The sequence below is a fragment of the Homalodisca vitripennis genome, chromosome 3 (assembly GCF_021130785.1).
Source record: "Homalodisca vitripennis isolate AUS2020 chromosome 3, UT_GWSS_2.1, whole genome shotgun sequence".
NCBI lineage: Eukaryota > Metazoa > Arthropoda > Insecta > Hemiptera > Cicadellidae > Homalodisca > Homalodisca vitripennis.
Genome location: NC_060209.1, coordinates 152,465,450 through 152,487,336, shown reverse-complemented (window position 1 = coordinate 152,487,336; position 21,887 = coordinate 152,465,450). Strand labels below are relative to the sequence as shown.

General features: G+C 32.9%; 1 protein-coding gene across 1 annotated transcript in view; it reads right to left on the bottom strand.

Moving 5' to 3' along the window:
• Positions 1 to 21,887, bottom strand: part of LOC124358407 (DNA ligase 3-like) — a 109,156-nt gene that overhangs the window by 70,990 nt on the left and 16,279 nt on the right. The window contains 7 exon segments of the mRNA XM_046810706.1: positions 6,716 to 6,804; positions 6,920 to 6,997; positions 8,436 to 8,554; positions 17,759 to 17,836; positions 18,152 to 18,244; positions 20,227 to 20,333; positions 21,209 to 21,481. Of these exon segments, the coding sequence (XP_046666662.1) occupies positions 6,716 to 6,804; positions 6,920 to 6,997; positions 8,436 to 8,554; positions 17,759 to 17,836; positions 18,152 to 18,244; positions 20,227 to 20,333; positions 21,209 to 21,481 (837 nt within the window).

Below are 21,887 nucleotides of genomic sequence, written 5' to 3'. Positions count from 1 at the left end.
AAGAAGGGGGCAAGTCAATTTTTTTTTTTTTTTAGTTTGCTATACCAGCGGATAGGTCAGATAAGTAGCTACCTCGTGTTAAAATTATACAGGAGAAGAAAGAGGCTAGTTAGTTTAAAATCGTATTTAAAAAATATCCATACAGGTTATAAAGGAGGTAAGTCTGAGCGCTTCAGGCTAAGAAGGGGGCAAGTCAGCTGGCGAAGTAAACAGGAAATCGTCTGCAGGCTTTTCGTATCTGTAATATTGATTGTTCTCCAGTATTGATCCGTCAGTGTAGTTGATTTTGAGGTTATGTTTTAATGTTCTGCTGTTGTAATAGTGTTCTTTGCAGTTTTAAAATCTTTTGTGGTGAATAATGGAGAGTGAAAGTGAGTATGAAGAGCATAGTGCAGTGAATGAAGTGAAAAATACGAAGAAGAGAAAACAATTTGGACGTTTAAGTGATGCGAATAAGAAGTTGAACCTTCAGAGCCATACTCCAGGGCCTGATTGCCAATGTAAACATCTCAAATGCTTTGAAAATGTCCCACAACATTGCCGGAAAAGTATTTTGTTGAATTTTAATTTAATGAATTCTGTTGACGAACAAAATACTTATCTTTGTGGGCTTATTTCTGTGCAACAAACACAAAACAGGCGCCCTCGTTTAGCTGAAGATGAAGCTAATTTTCGTGATGCAACCTATTCTTACAGAGTCAGATTTTTGTGTGATGAAACAGTAAAGGAAGTACAGGTTTGCCAGCAAGCATTTCGTTCAATTCACGGAATTGGAAAGAAAAAACTACAAATCCTCCAAAGAGGTCTTAAAAAAGAAGGTAAGGCACCCCGAGACGGTCGAGGTAAGCACAATGTAAGGCCTAATAAACTTTCAGAAGAAGCCAAAACAGCTATAGTAGAACATATAGGGTCTTTCAAGGGCAGAAAAGGCCACTACAACCTGTCACAGTCCAACAAAATATATTTACCAGAAGAATTAAACATAAAAAAAATGTTTGATATGTTCTGTATTAAGCATGAAAATATAAAAGTGTCCTATGAAACATACCGTACAATTTTCTCCACAGAATTTAATATATCATTTGGCTATCCCCGCATGGACACTTGTGGCACATGCGATGAGTACATTGCAAAATCAAAAATCTTAGAAGCAGAAAAATTACATTTAAATGTAAATACAGACACCGATCAAATAGAGCAAAAGGATACTGAACTAAAACGCTTGCGTATTGAGAACACAGTTCATAAGAAAAAAGCTGAAAGGTTCTATGAACGAAAAAGGATTGCAAAGCTCATTAGCAGAAAAAAATGAAGACCTTGAGGCAATTTGCTTTGATTTCCAGAAAAATCTGCCAGTCCCCAACTTGTCGACAAATGATGTGTACTATAGACGCCAGCTGTCAGTTTATACCTTTAACATTCACATTTTATCCACTGGAACCAGCGTTTTTCATACGTATCCACAGACTGTTGGTAGCAAAGGCAGTGACGAGGTTTGCTCCATGATTCACGATTTTGTATATAACTTTCTAGATCCCAATGTTAGACGACTGCGCATTTTTTGCGATTCATGTGGAGGGCAAAACAAGAACTGGAATGTTTTTAGATTCCTTCACCAACTGGTACATGAGCAACACAGATTTGATGAAATCATTGTTTGTTTCCCCATAAGAGGTCACTCCTACATGGAAACAGATAAGAATATGGGAGTTATTAAGCAAAAGACTAGAGTCGAGCTACCAAGCCAATGGGCAGATGTGTTCAGGCAAGCCAGGGTTAAGCCTCGACCCTTTGACGTTGTAGAAGTAAAGCAATCAATGTTTCGGAACTGGTCTGGACTTCTCAATAGCATGTATGTTAACAAGTGCCCCTTCAAATCCAGGCCAATAAGAGAACTTAAGATAACTGGAACTCATCCTCGTTTCATCTTTCATCGAAGCTCCTACAGTGGGCATTTTGATTCTGCAGTGGTTTGTAACCGACAAGTGAAAAAACGAAGGAACTTGGCAGACAACGAATTCATTCTTCCAGATTATCTATATGAAGGTAGGTCTTATAACGTTATTAATTTAAGAAGCTTAGTATTAGAATAAGTGTTTGAGTGAAGGCTCTAATGTTATCGTGCTTTAATCAACAAAACGACAATAATATTCTATTTAACCCTTTCACTGCCAAACGTCCTGTTTTAAGGACGTTGTAAAACTATACCTAAACTGCCAACGACCTTAAAACCGGACGTCGGTAATCTACGCCTAAACTGCCAGCGTCCTTTTTTCCGGACGTTCGTAAAATAATTAATTAATAATATAGAAGTTCACATAATTGTCTTTTATTTGTGTTTACTGTGTTCAGAATGAAGCACAGAATACGTAACACATGTTGTAAAGTAATATTCTATTAACTCATTGCGGATCAACGACGTGAGGGTGACGCGGAGTGAGGCGTGGACCAAAAGCACAATGACGTGACCCTCACGCGGATGACGTGGTACGGATGACTCATTTGTTTTGAACGCTTATCAGTGTTATAAGCCTCGGAGATATTTATATTCTGTTTTCCTGGACTGGCTTTTTTATCTTATCTCTGGTACTCGTCCACAAATACTTCCCTCGTTATCGGCAATAACGTTATTATTTGCGACTAATAATTTGTCTGAGGCGTACAGTCGTGGCGTTCGATTTTCCTTTGCCTCGTGTGCGTGTACGTAAATGAAATGGGTGACAATTTACGATCACCTGAATGAGATAGACTATTATTAGAAATTGGAAGTGATAAAATTGATGTCGATAGTGTTATTGAGGATGGAGACGGTTCTATCACGCGTATTTGTCCACGTTTTCATAATTACGCGGATACTAATGTTGACAGTGACAAGCGGGCTATCACACTAAAATCCACTACTAAGACAAAAGACAGTCTCAATACAGTGTAAATATTAGATTAGTTGTTTCTTGAAGTGACAGTTTTATTACAACATTTTTTTATTGTGTAAAACATTTGATCCGTCCTACATCATGCAGCTACAACACGCAAAAAACGTTAGTAAAAATGTTACGTACCTGTATTTTTACATTTTTTATACTATAATATGACAAGAATGATTGTAAATAGCCTAAGAAAATATTCTAAGAACTATTTTTAAGTTGAAAAGAATAATAAAACAGTTTAGAATAGTTGAATAAGACAATAACTTGGTGAAGCAGTTGTTACAGTGTGGTTTTTCAGATTGCCTTTAAATTTTGTGAGTTTGTAATAAGTCATAAAAACACTCATAAAAACTATAATTTTAAAGATATTTACATAGTTTCTTTTTTAATTTTGCTTAAAATAGTATTGAGCTTCAAAATAAAACACTTTAATTTATATTGAATGAAGTTTACAAAATATAATCTCAAGTCAAACTAAAAAAAAGAAAATTTTATATAAAAGGTAAGTACATATTTTGTTTCAAAAATATTATAAGTTCCTGAATTGCACATTTAGATATTGTATTAAATACTACATTTCTTGAGGAAAAAAAACAGAGCATTATTTAGCTTTCAATGACTATAAATAGCAAAGCTATGAATTTTTATGTGAAACATTGCAAAATGTCCAAAATTGGCCTGGCAGTTTGGGTACATGCCCATGATGAACAGCCTGGCAGGTTGGGCGCATGTAGTAACAAAATTGTCTGGCAGTAAAAGGGGCATTTTGATTCTGCAGTGGTTTGTAACCGACAAGTGAAAAAACGAAGGAACTTGGCAGACAACGAATTCATTCTTCCAGATTATCTATATGAAGGTAGGTCTTATAACGTTATTAATTTAAGAAGCTTAGTATTAGAATAAGTGTTTGAGTGAAGGCTCTAATGTTATCGTGCTTTAATCAACAAAACGACAATAATATTCTATTTAACCACAGTATTATTTTTATTTTTTTATGAACTGTATTTTTCTATGTTCTTGTAATAAGAAATTATAAAGAGTAGGATATGGAGAGGGAGGGATAATTTAGAAAACATTCTGAACCACTCATTTGATTTTTCAATGTAAATGGTTAGTGTTAAATTAAAATTGTATAAAATAAAAATAATGTAATTAATTGTATTCATTTATATAAATTGAATTGTAATTAATTTACATCTCTACATTACAGTTTTTGTTACATTTATAGATTTGATACCGATACCCAAGGCAAAGTATGAAGATGTGATGCACTTGTCCAGGTTCTGCGAAAGAGAAGCTAGAGAGTACTTAGAAAACTTGCCATACAAGTAGAGAAGCTGAGAAAGTTGCAGAATGTCATGAATATTTAGTTTGTAATAGTTTTTTAACAATTAAAACAGGTGTTAACAAAAAATCACTTTGTGTAGTAGATGACTTAACTCTTTTTTCCCTGGACATCCATTTATTTTCTATGACTTACCCCCTTTATAACGTGTAAATATGGAGTTTATAAACAATTTATGTTATTTTTAAAAAAATCAAGGAAGGTAAGACAATCTAACCTATAAAATTTTGTAGATTTAAGATAAAACTGTATAAAGAATCTAAAAAAATTAAGAAAACTCAAATTTTATATAGAGATTTCGATCTTAAAACTTAAAAATCAGTTTCCTGTAAAGTCTACAAAAACTGACTTGCCCCCTTCTTCCCCTGAGCCCTTCACATAATTGTTTCTGAGTAGAAAACGTATTAACTTTAAACAGAAATGAAAATCATGATTCTATTATACCTACTGGTAAAATGTATTTTTTTATAAAACTCAAAAAATTGACATTTTTTTCTGCACCATGTCAGTACAACTACAGAAAAACTGTAGTAAAAAAATGTCCCAAATGTTTTTTTTCATGTCGTCTTCAAAGGATCAAAGTTAAAAAAAGGTCTGAATTGAAATCTTAACCCTTACCCTGCCAATGTCTACTAATTAGAACCATGTGACACTTGGTCAACACATTTACAATGAACAGTGAAAGGATAAAGTTTTGCTATAAATAACAAATTTTAAACTACTAACATTTATATAAATTATTAAGACACAACAATATTAGTTACAAACCTTATGACTATAGAACGATTCAAACTTAAAAACATATTTACTTTAACCCTCCGAGTGGCGGTAATTTTTTCTCCAAGTGGCGGGACATTTTTACTGATTTTGTATGTTAGCAAAAGAAAATTTATATAAAATCCTGTATATTATATAAGTATGACATATCATACATCGATTTAAACTTCATAACACACAGAGTAGAATGGTAATAATATGAAACACTTACCTTGGATTGGTGTAAAAAACCAATGGGTTGAATTCCAAAAATAAAAATTCAAATTTTTTTGTTTTATATTAGGCTGAGTAAATGTTCCTAAACTTAATTTTTTAACACAAATCCAAAATAGCCATTTTGTTTAAAATTTAATTCTGAACAAAAATATGTATCCCTTATATGTATTATTCCTAAAAAACAACGCACTATTTGCTGATCGAAACTTTTATGTACACGTTTTTTACTGCATTTTAGTCAGTATCAGAACCAACCTCATTCCTCATCATTCTTCCTGGTTTGAGAGGCCTCCAATAATGTTCCAGGTAAGGGAAACACTACCTATGAACCCCAAAATTACAAGTTGGGCACCAGAAGTGACTTTTACCCCCTTTTTTGGTGTGTACACACACTGCACAAAGTCTGGTAAATAAGTAATCCCGTGAAGAAGACCTACACTTGGTCCAGGAGGTAGTACAGTAGGGTGGATGAACCGTTTGTAAGAGTTTCCATTAGTACCAGCATATCTAAATTACTATATCAAATTAAAGTTTAGAATCTGGTCTTTCTAACCATACCCAATATATAGCGTTTAAGTCACGGCATAACATCGGAAATACCTGAACAAGAGAGGCTTGCGTTAATAGACGCTAGAGCGTCTTTGCCACTCGCGAACGAGATTTAATAGACGCTGTAGCGTCTTTCACCACTCGGAGGGTTAAACTTTAAAATATATTTTGCTTATTTTAATAATTATGACAATGCTTGAGTGTTTTAGTGTTAACAATGTCAAAGTAAGTGCCAAATCAATTATTATTTTACATGTGAACTAACAAACATACATTTCAATAAGACACGTTATTTTCACAACTCAGTTATTTATGTAACTGATTTTTGCACCAAAATTTTAGTAGTAGTAATCTATGAAAGTCATTAATAGAGAAAGAGAAGGAACAAATATAATAATGGCATACAAATTTTTTTATAAATAATAATAATATATAAAACAGGCATTTCATTAAAGAATACAAGGTTACGTAACAGACACACACACTCAAGATTGTTATGAAGATGTAAACATAAATTTTATTAATATAAATGAACTTACAACCAATGGGAATAAAAAGTAGCAAAATTCCAAAAAGAACTGGATAAAAAGCCATAATATTGAAACTGTTTTACAGCAATTAAAGTGCAAGAGAGTATAATTTTGGTACAAGACATGTTTGACTGACAGTTCTGTAGGAGCAAAAGTACACTGACTGGCTTATCAAACTTTTGTTACACAACATGAGTTATATTTGGTTTAATGGCTGTAATATAGCATTAGTAAAAGTATTTACTTGAGTGATTAAAAATATTAACTTATTTGGACCTCATAACAAGAAAAGCAAGTTCATAGTCTTGACTATAGTCATTAAGTAAGAATTATTAAGTTCTTACCACTGTAGATATTTTTTTTTTACTGACTCATGGTGGGTACGACTCTGGTCACAACACTGCGGATGTCTCTAGTCGTCTGGAATGCTTGGTATGCCTCAGGGTGGATACCTTCCAGTCTTTATCCCAAAATAACACAATTAGAATTAAATCACAAACTGTGACTACAATCTATATTTGTATATTTCATTGAAAGAACAATTCACAATTCCATAATAAAAGCATCACACTTACATATGTTTCGGGCCTGCATTAATTCTCAGATCATGTTTCACTAATCGAATGATCATTTTCAAATCATTAGATGTGCACCTAAACAGAGAAACATTAAAAAAAAATTACAATTCTGTTCAAATATAATATTAAAAAACAAGATTTTAGCAAGATAGAATGGAATCTTACTTGTAGGACTAATACATAACTAAATATTATAAATATGCTTATGACAATATGTAAAAAATCGTGTTCTCATAGTTAAAGATTCTATAAACTTATTTTGTGTGACTTGTATATTCCATCAGATTGGGCGACATAAAATTTGTACAATATAAATAAAAAAAGTGAAAAGAGAGTGTGGTTTTAACAAAAACAAAACAGAAAATCTATTATTACAAACTCAAAAAATCAGCAGCTGAAATTAAATCCAGTTATCATTCATATATCTTAAATTTTGAAACAGTATTATCTCTCATAACTGAATGTTATGTATCTCAGCAGCTTATCATCCTATGAATCTGAGTTCAAAACCCAGATATTTCATGACATTTTCACATGCTAACATTCATTATCTGAGCAATGACTGCAGGTTCTAACTTCTGAACATACATGAAATAGCAATTATTGTAAAAATTTTTATCTCAAAGTAAAGACATTATTTCATTTCATCTTAAATGATAGCAGTACAAGCTAGTGGGTAGTTTCGTTAATTTTTTATAATCCTTAATAAGTTATGGTTGAAATATTGACCAGCAGATTCATTCCTGCAATGAAAAACTAACATTTTAGAATATTTCGGTAAATGCACATAGTCAAAACCACAACCACTATATGTCTTTGAATGACCGGATAAAAGTTAATTTGTGCTATAGCCATTGTATTGGTTGAAGCGTTCATGTTTGAATGTGAGCTATAGTTAATACCGTACAGTATTCTGTTGACCAGTTGTTAATATTTAAGCCTCTGAGTGTTGAAGTCTAAGGCACTGGATGGTATACATGGTTTCATTTAAGTGGAAATAGGACCAGGTGATATTTACAACATAGTATATTTAGATACTTGATTTTAATAAAATGTTTTCTCTTTTAACCCATAGGAGACATAATGTGGTTAGTTAAAGCCTTAGTGTAGCAGTTTATGGCATTGCCTGGCCTCTAGAGTGTTAAAATCAATAACTAGGATGAATCCTTCAAATGATTACTTTCAAATAATCTATGTATAGCTTTTCGTAGTATTGTTAAAATTTGTTCATTTTAAGTAAAGAAATTTTACTATCTATATGAAATTTCAAATATTTTGTACCAAACAGTTATTTATACCATTGTGTTATGTTTGCCAAACATGGATATCACATATTTTTATTATTGAATGAATGTTTAAAAATTACTCCCAATTAAGAAAATATTTTTGTTTCTTGAGAATTTTGAAGAATGATACAAACTTATCTAACCGATTTTTTAAAGCTAACGAAAAATATGGTAATACATTTTGGAATTTTTATTTCCTTTACACTAATATTCTGCCATAAACTGACTTTTCTGCTATCTGGGAGAAGTGATACAACTGATCTTCTTCTTTGGTCAATTGAGAGAGTTTCTCTAGAAACTGGTCCACCTCCGATAGTGTCAGTAGACTCTTCTTGGCTGGCTTCACCTGCAACACAACACCAGTTGTCATTTGGTATAAAAGATCAAATTGATATTTACAATTCAGTTTAGAGAATAACTTACTGTTATTACAATTACTTTTAACTTCCTCTTTGACATTCACATTTAACTGAGTTTCCAAATTGATCTACCGCTTAATTTAAGCCCACGTCTTATACTCCATGATTCTTAAGGAGATATCCAATTGTGTATTACAAAGATTTATGATCACAATACACTGAAATACGTGTTTTGGTGTATTAGAAGAATATAAAAATACAATAGCAAAGCTGAATAACTAATTGACAAGTTAAGAGTTATAAAAGAATTTATAAATTAAAAGATAAATATTCTAAGCAGTGTTAATTGTTCAGCTACTTTGCCTAAAAACCAATTGATGTATAGAAAATTATTATATAAATATAGCACAATAAGTTGTCATTTAAAAACCCTAAAAAACATTGAAATTTGGTACAAACTTAATGGTTAAAATGCATTTGAAGTAGCAGTTACAATAATTGAGATAGGCCGGTCATTTTTATTAAGAAAACAGTTGAGGTGTTGGTGAACTATACTTTCATTTCAAGACCACCAAAGAGAGTTGAGGGAACATTACCTTCAGGAGTCCAAGTAGAACGCAGATCATAACTTTACTTGGTATGTATGATATTATCCATCAAAGAAGCTTCCAACTGAGAGAACATTACCTTCAGTAGTCCAAGTAGAACTCAGATCATAACTTTACTTGGTATGTATGATATTATCCATCAAAGAAGCTTCCAACTGGGAGAACATTACCTTCAGTAGTCCAAGTAGAACTCAGATCATAACTTTACTTGGTATGTATGATATTATCCATCAAAGAAGCTTCCAACTGAGAGAACATTACCATCAGAAGTCCAAGTAGAACTCAGATCATAACTACTTGGTATGTATGATATCATCCATCAAAGAAGCTTCCAGATCAGAGAACATTACCTTCAGTAGTCCAAGTAGAACTCAGATCATAACTTTACTTGGTATGTATGATATCATCCATCAAAGAAGCTTCCAAATGAGAGAACATTACCTTCAGTATTCCAAGTAGAACACGGATCATAACTTTACTAGGTATGTATGATATTATCCATCAAAGAAGCTTCCAACTGAGAGAACATTACCTTCAGTAGTCCAAGTAGAACTCAGATCATAACTTTACTTGGTATGTATGATATTATCCATCAAAGAAGCTTCCAAATGAGAGAACATTACCATCAGAAGTCCAAGTAGAACTCAGATCATAACTACTTGGTATGTATGATATCATCCATCAAAGAAGCTTCCAAATCAGAGAACATTACCTTCAGTAGTCCAAGTAGAACTCAGATCATAACTTTACTTGGTATGTATGATATCATCCATCAAAGAAGCTTCCAAATGAGAGAACATTACCTTCAGTATTCCAAGTAGAACACGGATCATAACTTTACTAGGTATGTATGATATTATCCATCAAAGAAGCTTCCAACTGAGAGAACATTACCTTCAGTAGTCCAAGTAGAACTCAGATCATAACTTTACTTGGTATGTATGATATTATCCATCAAAGAAGCTTCCAAATGAGAGAGCATTACCTTCAGTATTCCAAGTAGAACACGGATCATAACTTTACTAGGTATGTATAATATTATCCATCAAAGAAGCTTCCAACTGAGAGAACATTACCTTCGGAGGTCCAAGTAGAACTCAGATCATAACTTAACATGGTATTATGGTTGTACAAATTCGGTTTGTGGCGTGATGGTTATATACTGTTGTGATGTTCTATGTTGGTGTATTATTTGTATGAGTTCGGTGATGTGAATAAATATGTTGTCGTCTCATTGGTGTTTAGTTGGTTTAGGTTCATAAATATATGGGATGAGGATATGTTGTTGATCATGCTGGATTTACTTCATAAGTCAATTTAATACCGGTTTGGTCTACATGTTGTTTATCAAAACTTGAAATAGTTTTATTGTCATATCAGTTAAAATCTACAATAAGTTTATAATCTTAATAGCTAATACCATATAAATACTTTTAAAACTAAATTTTACAACTGGCTTCTAGATTTGCTGTTTTATTCACTGGATGAGTTTTTTAATGCGTCTACCACAAATTTTTATCAACTGTATACCATATTCTGTTTATGTTTTAAAATTGTAAACGCATCACCTTTACTTTAGTTGATATTACAATAGTATATAGTATTTATGCGATGAACTAAAAGTGGGAATCATATTTTGGAATTAATTACATGGATCAAATTATCATGGATAAGTAATGATGTTAAGTATGTTTATTTGAAACCATCCAAGCATTTTAAAATCTATTTTAAATGTTATATTTTAAAGTATGCTTATTTTAATTTTTAACTCTTGTGTAGTCTTAACCCTTTTACTGCCAGCCATTTTTTTATTGTACCAGTCAAAATTGCCAAGGAGGAAAATCACTGTTGTGCATTCATTTACAAAAAATGCTGTATCTTTTTTATTTTTCATTAGATTTGCATGAATTTTTATTTTATTTACTCGTATTTAAATGCTGTTTTTTAAATAATAAAAAGACATTTTAATTTGAAACAAACACATTATTTATTTTTAAAAATGATATAAATAAAAAATAAATAAAAAAATAAAAATTGTGTTTGGCATCTGATAATTTATTTTTAAAATTATACTAAAATTATGAGCATGATATCATTATAAACTAGAGCAATTGCTTAGAACATATACCAAATTTGAAGGTGCTACCTTGAAACATAACTGCACTATGAGCATTTTCCCAAAACTGGTAGGCCTCCTCTAGGCCTACCAGTGGAATTTGAAGGTAAACTTATCTGTGCCACATCCCCCTCACTATCTAATAACTCCTCATTATCTGATGGTAAGATACAGTCAGGATCGTCATCAGTGTCATCCACATCACTTTGATTGTCATCAATAGCCCTAACAATAATATCAGATTCGTTCTCGGCATCTGAATCTGACAAATTCTGAAGGAAATCGTCACTTAGTTCGTCTTGCACTTACTTATTGTTCCCTCACTCACAGAAGAGTTAGATGTAACTCTTTTACTCATTTTATCCTTGATCAACAAAAGTAACACTTCAAAAAACTTTCGATAACATTGTAAACAACAACAATGAACGAAGATTTCAGTAACATAATCCGATCATCTGGTTTTGACAGCTGTCTAGGTAGTTCGTCAATTCTAGTCAAAGACGACAAAAATAGAAATCCAAAGTTCTTCAAATGGCTTCTTTCATTATCCTTTGCTCCTAAACAACCAAAATACCGAATATTTTGGCATCTGAACATAACAGTAGCCAGTAACGATAAAAAAACAGACGTCCGACATATCGGACGTTGGCGTTTTCGGCAAAAATGCCGACGTCCGATATGTCGGACGTCGGCAGTAAAAGGGTTAAGAACTCATTTGACTTAAGTCTCAACTGACTGTATTTTTAACTTTGTTAAGAGTTCATACAACAAATAAATATTATTTATTTATACAACAAATTTGGCCAAACCATGATTTTGAATCGTTGTCATTTGGAAGCCAAACGCGAAGTTATCATTTATGGTGATATCAAAGAACTTACAACAGATTTCACAAAACATGATGCAGTAATTATTATGAATGGCTTTAATGATGATATAAACAGGAACAATTAACAAAAGAATTTTTTTTTTAATATTAGACAAGACATGCAACAAGAAGGTAATTCTTGCTGGTTTATCCTACAAGCATCATACTCCAGGACTGAACAACAAGATGAGCTTCATCAACATGGAAATTGAACAGATGGTGAAGAAGTCAACTCATTCTATCTTCCTGCACGTTAATCAATTATCTCAATACTTGTACACAAACATATGGTCTACATTTCAATTGTGAAGGTAAAAAAGAAATTGTTAAAATGATGATAGAGTGCTTTAATGATTATAAATCTGCTACATTACAAGAAACTAAGAAACAAATGCTAAATAATGGACATTCAAATTGAAAGACTAATGGAAAACATGTCCAAGTTATAGAGCCAAACATGTACAAAATATTAAAAAATTTATAAATGACAAAAACACTGCATCTCCTTATGCAATATCAGCTGATATCGAGGATCCGAGATAGATGAGTGCTGATGTGGCAGTAGTTTTCAAAAATATATTTGGAAAACCATTTTCAGAAGACTTTAAAAACTAATATCTGGCATATCAAAATTAAAATGTGGATGCAAAGGTCTATGGGCTAGTTACCAAACCAATATACAATCAAAAACCTACAGAGGTAGAGTATGATCACGCATTTTAAAAACTAATCCTGGATTTTAAACATAAAAGTGTAAAAAAGCTTTTCTGTTCACCTGGTGGTTGTACAAGTGATCAAATTTCCATGGAGCATCTATGGTAGTTACTTATGAAAAAAGGTCAAGACAGGTTATAATAAATGGGGACGAAATTTGTGAAGAACTTACACATTGAAATAGAGAAATATCCTTTCTTCCCCATTAAAGAAAGGAAAAAATGGAGTAAAAAGGACGCCTACCCTACTAAAGCAGTCCAGACGTTCTATATAAATGGTCCACGCCTAGCCTCTAGGGTAGGATTTGGTATTTATGGACCAGGAGATAACCTAGCTGTGCCCCTGGGAAAACACCAAGGTCTTTCAAGCGGATGTAATAGCAATTATAGAATCATGTGCCATAAGACTCATACAAATGAGGCCAAAAGGAGTGGAATATTTAATCCTCTCCGATAGCCAGGGTGCACTAAAGGCACTTGATGCCTGCTTGTTTGATTCGAAAGAAGTTTGGGAATACAAGAATGTTCCGGTGGAAATGGCAAGGAAGAACCGAGTTACACTTGGTTGGGTGCCCGGCCATGAGGGCATTCATGGAAACGAAAAAGCAGATATCCTTGCCAAAATGGGTACAGAATCCCTTATGGTAGTCTGAGCCAGGCTGTGGAGTAGCCTTCTCCTACAGCAAAGCTCTCATAAGATTTGGAAAAGAGGGTTAGATCCTTTTACCTGGAGTAGGGCCTCAGGATTAAGACAATCAAAAATATTTATCTCTTCTTATGATAAAGGGTGGGTTAACTGTCCTGTCATATCTAAAAGTATGAAAAAATTACTAGGAGCATATTGTCTCAGCCCCAAGGATATCAGAGAATAGGAGCCTTCAAATTTAATTTGCTTCTGTAAAAGTCTCAAATTTTGGAGGCACAAACAAGTAAGTAAGGTACAAAGGTCCTTTTAGGACTACGTGCAGGACTATCGTCTCTTTCCCTCCGAAGAAAAAAATTGAATTCACTGTACAGAAAGTGCTTCTAAAGGTGGAGTTATAATACTCTGCAAACAGAGTTTAAATTGGGAACTGGTCGAAGTGCCTAAGTTTATGTTAGAAAATGTATTGTAAGACAAACAATTTGAGTTTTGTATATGTGGTTACAAAATTAATGATATTAGTGTTAGTAATAGGGCTATATAGTTTTTCGAATTTTCAAGTATTTTTTGATAGATTTAATATAATACTTGGATTTTACTCAAAAAAGTACAAACATATCATAGTGGAGGGAGATATTAATATTAATGTTTTAAAAAAAGACACTAACCACAAAATGCTGCAAAACATTTTAAAAAGCCACAACATGAGTTATCTCGTTAATTTGCCTACAATAGTAACAGAAAATTCTGAGTCGGCTATTGAAAATTTCATAGCAAATAACCTTGACAGTACAGTGATAACAGTTTGTAACTTGTTTCTCCGATCATGATGGACAATTATCGTACTTCAACAATATAAAGTTAAAATCAGAAAACGTAACACCAATAAAGAACAAAATATGCAAAGTTCATAGCCAAAATGTTATTTATTTGAAAGATTTTTACAAAAAATGATGTTAGAGGCAATGTATATATGGTACCTTTTGATAAAAAATGATGAATTTTACAATACATTTAGTTTTTATTTCAATTAATTATTTCCTAGCATTACCACAACTGAAAAATGCAAATAAATTTCGATGTCAGGGAACTTAAAAGTTGAAAAAAGGAAACTGTTGCATTTGGCTAAAACTACTCGAGATAAAAACAATTCTCTATTAAATGAATTATTGAAACAGAGGGAAAATACCTTTAAAACAAATTTAACTAAAGCTTAAGCCGATTACTTTGAAAATAAAATAATAAACTCTTCAAATATACATAACACTATTTAGATCATAATTAACTCTGAAGTTATTGAAAAAATACAATCAAAACTATAACATTTCCTTAAAAGACGGAATCACTAACCCGAAACTTATCACGGATGTATTTAATAACTATTTTGTAAATGTTGTTCAAAATGTAACTAAAAATAATTTTAGACTTTCTTTCTGAAAAGAAAGTAATGTAATAACACTTACTGATAAGGATAATGATCAATGTATGAGAGTGAATTAACTTTGTTTGTTGATGCTGAGGAGGTGAAAAAATTATTACTTCACTGAAAAACAAAATTCCGGTGGCTATGATGAAATCTCAATAAGAGTGATTAAAATGCTAACAGATATTTAAATAAAGTGTGCCATTTAATTCATTCATCCTTTGTTTAAGGAGTTCTAAACCAACCAAAATATCAAGAATTCTACCAATTTACAAGAAAAATTATACAAAAACTACATCAAATTACTGACCTCTTACCATTTTTTCCTAGTATGAAAAGTTTATGGAAAAAATTGCAAATAAATAATCTTAAACCTATTTAGAAAACTTTAACCCATTGCGGATCACTGACGAGCTGGGCACGTCACGCAGCGGCTGGGCCTAACGATGACGAGCTCAGGTCGCAAAAGTGGTCTGCTTGCTTTTAAGTTTCCCTCCAAATAGTTCTATTAATGTCTGATAGATCGGGCGATCGTCTTCACTTGTCAACTAAGAGTGTTTAACAACAATCTACGTTTAGAGTTTTCAAAAGTTTTATAAATATCCTATAGATCGCAGTTGTATGTCGAAGTTGAAAAATCATTCATATGAGTTTACTCTTTGCTTTTTAGCGCTTCTGATTGGGTGTTTTCATCAGTTGTTATTATAACACTTTTGAGGTTAGTGACAGAACTAAATGACGCAGACGTACATGTTGGCGGGTTTAGTCTAGACAATGGCCCGGATGTCGTAATCACTTCGCCCGAGCCGCTTTATTTAGACTATGATTCAGACATCATCCCTGCCACCTCGGAATCTTGCTCGCATGTTATCGTTCCTACATCACGGATACCCCAAATTAATTCGTGCCCACGCGCCATAACAATACGATCCGCAATGGGTTAAGCTATTCAGTAATATTCAGTACAGTTTTAGACCTAGAAAATTCGTACTAACTGCTGCAGTCAAGTACAAACCGATCGCATTACTACTATGGTTTGTGATTGAGAAACTAAGAAAGCCTAGTGCATTCAAGAATTTGAATTTGAATGCTCTTGCTGCACAATATTATGCACAGGAGAGTACTTGGATGGATCAATCAATTTTTTGACTGGTTTCACAAACAATTTTTACCTCAAAAGTTTGGTTATTTGTCTGACAAAATTTCCCCCAGAAAGCGCTGTTGCTATTAGACAATGTCCCAACTACTTTTGAAATGAAAAGTAAAGATGGCGACATAATATACCCTTCCAACAAATGCAACTTCACTTATACAGCCCATGGTTCAGAAATCATCACAAACATGAAACGTCGTTATAGAAAAATGTTTATCGAAAGTTTGCTCTCATGCGATGAATCAACGTCTGTAAAACAGTTTTGAAGGTCTTATAGTATTAAAGATGCTATTTTCAATTTTCCCAGTGCATGGTGTGATTTGTCAGTGTCAAGTCTATAGAACAGATGGAATAAACTTTGGGCTCAACCTGGAGGTGAAGAATCTGAGGATCCTGAGAGTGTGATAGTTGATGAGATTGTTAATTTGTGGAATAATTTAAAAACCAGTACAAATTTGACATTAGAATAGGTAGCAGAGTAGTTAGAGTGTGACAGAGCGGATGAGGGGTTTCAAACTTTGAATGACAATGAAATTGTTGCCAGCATAAGTGCCACCGAAGCAGAAGAAGGGGCTGAAGAAGACACGTGTTCAAACCACGAGAGGAAACAAACAATTATCCACTCAGATACTGAAACAATGCTGCCCAAGTGTATAGAATGGTTTGAAAGTCAAGAAGAGGCCAATGCAACGCAGACATTACTGCTCTGAAAAATATGAAATATTGCTGTCGTGAAAGCTTGAGCATCAAAGAGGCAGAAGAAAATGGCTTGATTATTTCCAAGCAACATGAACTATTTCACCTGTTAGTTTATATTACTATACATTGAATTTCCACATTTATAGATATTGCAGGAATGTTTTTACCATGTAATAAATAGTTTTATTTGCTATTACAATCGTGTTTAATTTCTTTTCACTCTGAAATATATTACATTACTGTGAGAGTGACTTTTGTCCATAATATAATTGATTTAGGGTATTTTTTGGAGGAATAATACATTGTTTCTGTTATCCATCTATTCTCACGACCACGGTCCTGACAATAATAAGTTTTTATTGTATTTAATTTTCTCCTTATCTGAATAAAGGATATCTTTAACTTTTAACATTGTGAAACAAGTTTCTTTCTTGCATCAATAATTTTTTTCATTTATACGCTTAAATCTGCCATGCATAAAAACCTTTTACATGTAAAATTGAATTTAATCTAAAGTGTGTGAATTTAATCTTAATGCAGCATCTGGAATCTGATACTGTTCCACACGCTGCACTGAGAGGAAGGTTAATTGGAGCGAGACTGGCCATTCATATTATATCAACCCTTCCTACCACCATAGCTACGTTGTGTGTATCAATCAACTGACAGTCATTCACTTTTACATTACTACGAATCATTTGTACAGTAGTTAACTTTGACCTTTGTTTTCATTCATCACTCTTTCCCTATAATTATAGCATCATGTCTTACATTCCTGTTTTATAAAGAAAAACATAGCAATTGAAAACCTTCCTAAGTAACAGTTCTGTAAGCATATAGAGTATTTAGGAATATTTTATCACTTCTAAATGAAGCAATAGTTGATTTACATGCAAGCCAAAGAATGTAATAAAAAACATTGCGCAAGGAACAATTATTTGGTAAATTTATTAGGAGAAATTACTTACCAAAAAAGGGAAATCAGGAGGAAGACCTCGAAATGTTTCAAGGGGGGTGAAAGGTGTGGAGAGGTCTGATTGAAAGCACTGGAAGAAAGAAGATGGGAATATAGGAATCTGAGTTTGAACTAAGCATGTCTCAAAATACTAGAAAAAGGCTAATAATAATTAAACTTACTAAAAAGAAATGCATCTGACAAGAGATAACTGTTGAGTGTTTGCATACATACTATATATTTATATAATTAACATTATTATATAATTTTTACCATTATTACCGTGTTCCTTGTGGTATTCTCAATGTTCAAAGCTTATTTTACGCTGTTCATTGTTCTATACCTGGCAAGTTTGTATCGATTGTTTGAAATTTATGATAACACATAACTTGAGTAGCATACATACAGAATTACTCTGCTCAAAGAAGACTCTGACAGTTTCAGCCACATCGCCTTGTTCCAAGTCTTCCAGCATTTCCTCTTGGCTCGTGCCAAACAACTGCAATTTGAAATGGAAGAAATTAAACTCCTTACAATATACAAGTATTTAATACAGTGAAACCTCAATATATCAGACCTGAAGGGGAAATACAAAACTTCAGTACATCGAGAATTTCAGTATGACACAAGACGAAACATTGATTGGTTACTTTTTATATAAATAAATGTTTTGACAAGTCTATTAAATTTATACGTAATTGTAAATTGCCCGTTAATAGTGCTCCAGAAACCAGCTGCGACTGGACCTAAGCCTTATAAGTGATGAAGTGATCAAGGGTGGGTAACAAATATTCATAAATTTAGGCCTATTAATTTTAATGAAACATATAGTACTACAGTATAAATGAGAACATGAAATAAAAATTGAAAAAGTTATATACAAGTGTCATCCGAAAAGCAAGGTCTGATTTCTCATAAAAGATAAATAACAACATATTTTAAAAAATTGTTTTATTTGATTCCTGGCATCTTTATTTATTTTTCAACATAGTTTCCATTTTTGTTTGAACATTTATCATAATTTTCTACAAGCTTTTGAATGCTGATGTCGTAGAAGTCTGCTACCTGTGAGAATAACAACTCTTTAACTCCTTCTTTCACTTATTCAAAAGTGTTGAAGCGCTTACCGCCAAGAAACTCCTTTGTGTAACGAAACCAGTGAATCACGCTCGGTGCCAAGTAGTCCATGCTGTATGGAGAGTGGTCAATCTGAATCTGTTCCCTACCAAATAATCGGATGAAATTTTGGGTTTGGATGACAGAGGAGGGTCTGGCGTTGTTATGCAAGAAGAGAACTCCAGATGGTAATAGGCTACATCACTTATTCTGTATTGAACAACGAAGTTTAGTCGAAATATCGTAATAATCGGAAGCAATTTATTATTATTCCTCGTTCCATAAACTCGACAATATTCCATGTCTAATATAAAAACATGGTCACCATAACCTTGTGTGTTGTGATTGTTTGTTTGGCCTTGACTTTAACGGGTGACGTTTTGTGACGTCATTTCATTAACTGGAATTTCGTTTCTGTGGTTATGTGAGAAACTCATACCTCATCACCTGTGACAAAATTCTCTTATAGTTTATCACCTTCCTTATGATATCGGACCAAAAAAACTCAAGAGGCACAACCCATTCTTCTCATTTTGTGTTCCTCAGTAAGCAGCCTGGGAACCCAACGTGAGCACAATTTACAAAATTTCAAATGTTCAAAGACAATTTTGTGCAATGTTGTTTTACGGTCAGAAATGTTTTTCCACTTTGCTGTCACTCATCACATTAGGGCTGTAAACTTATCTGTCTAAGAATCTACACTCCTGGATTATTATTCACTCAATTTAAAGTTACTTTGCCCAATGCATCACCTGAAAATCTATCCGTTCTAGGCTAATTCAGCCTTCCTGAGACATTCAAGTTCCAGACCAAAATCTTAGCTCGGATCAGAGCATGATATAAATGAAGAACTATTGCACCTTCATTCAATATATGCCTAATAAGCGGCATGCATGGTTCAGAGTGAACAAATTTGAACTTGCAGAATCTTGTATGTTGTCCAGATTTCTAAGTATAGTGGCAAAGAATACTTGGAAGAAAGACCAGAACAATTCACACAAAAAGTTGTTTTGAATCTATTAGAGATGGAGAAGTGCAATGACAAAGGGTATCATGTGTTTACTGAAAATTTTACACAAAGTTACCACTTGCTGAATTGCTTTACGAAAGAGACACCATTTTGAGAAGAACTGCCAATGAAAGAACAATGGAACTGCCAAAAAGATTCATTGAGACCAAAAATTGGTACAAAAGAGTCAGTACATTACAGAAAAGGCAAAAATTATTACAAAATGTGTGGTTTTTAATTGTATGTAATAAAAGCAGTTTTATAGGTACTACTTCATTTTTAATTTCAAAATGAAAGTTGTTTTCTGGATGGCCCTTATGTGTTTTTGAAGTCTAATAGTAAGAAATGTCTTATACCCGACTAAGCAGTTTGATGATTTGTTTGGACTGTAGATTGTACACCCTCTTGACAGCCCCAGGTAGGAGCAAACGGCACCAGAGCAAGACATCACCTCGAAAACCATCTGCAATAAGAAAATCTGTTAAATTTGAAAAGAGGACATTATTCTAGGCTTACTTACAGCTATGCATAAAATTTTCTATATGAGTTTGGGAAAATACTTGGAATTAACCAAAAGTTCCTTAACATATAATATTTTATTTGTTTCAAAGTTTTTTTGGCGATAGAAGGTTTGAAAAGGTAACACAATTTTTCCAGAGATTTTTAAAATTTTTGTTCAGCAAAAATAAAAATCAGTAATACTACCTTTTTCGAGATATGCAATCGGACTCCTCCCTCAAGTGGATATTCCTTTGCTGAATAGTTAAAAAATATTTTTATATAATCTACTTTCATCTCATAATATGATTGTGTCTGTCAGTATTAATTTGATTCTGTTTTCATGCAGAGCTGTTAAAGATTGCAGGATTTCTGTTTATATATTCAATCGTTTTCATAACGTACTAGCTGTATATATTATGGATTTAGGTAGCCATAATACGGATATTTGCATTGAAGGATTAAAATTATGACATTATCAGGACAGCCATTAATAGCATAGAATGAAATGAAAACAAGATCTAAAACACTCTTACAATTTTTATGTCTTAATGAAGGATCCTATCATTTCAAAGATATATTGAAATGTTTACATAGTAATTATAAGCGATGCTGTAAGCACTTATAATAAGCAAGTGTTGTTTAATCTGTACACTTCAATACCAATTACTAAGTTTTACCAAATATGCAACTTGGACAATCCTTTACTATTTTTTAAGACATTTATTTTTAAGACATATTTATTTAAAAATAATTACTATTTACAACAATTTTTGAAATGTATTACAAAAGTGGAATAATTACACCATGTCTTATAATATTAATCTATAAAACACTTACCGCCTTCAGTGCCCTTGTTAAAGAAATCTCTGACAATTGAAGTCTTGGTTAGGTAACTGCTTGCATTAGCTATGTCAGCACACAGTCTGCGAAACTCTCTGAAGGAGTTATCCTTGTGCATTTTGTCTGAAGGGATGGCGGCATTGCTGATATTGGTTGCTACTGTTGGAGCTTTAGCCACTGCACTTGTTACAGCAGGCTTAGTTGGTGTTTTTTGCTTCGTCTGTTTTGCCTTTGGTGTTGTCGTTTTACCCTTTTTCTCTGTTCCAGTCACTAGAACATTAAAACATTTAATAATAACATATTAAGGTATAGACCCATCTAATAGAGGATTGGAAAATATTGACTATTTTCAGGGAAATGTAAATAAATATTTTTGCTGGTGATTTATTATTCTTAAGATACGTTTTGTATTATTTAGATGTTAACAGGTATGCAACAATTTTGTTCAAATAGAATTGTTAAAATAATAAAATGCAGGAGTGTCCTCACATGATAGAGCTGTACAATTCAGTGCAGAAGCGCATCATGGTAATTTGACCAGGAGACAGTGAATAACGCAAGAAATTCAATTCTCATGCTACATGTACTTCGACACTTTTACTAGACTAGCAGAATAGCATACACAGTGTGCTAGGGAAGATGGATAAAGTAAATTATACACCATACTTTATTAAGT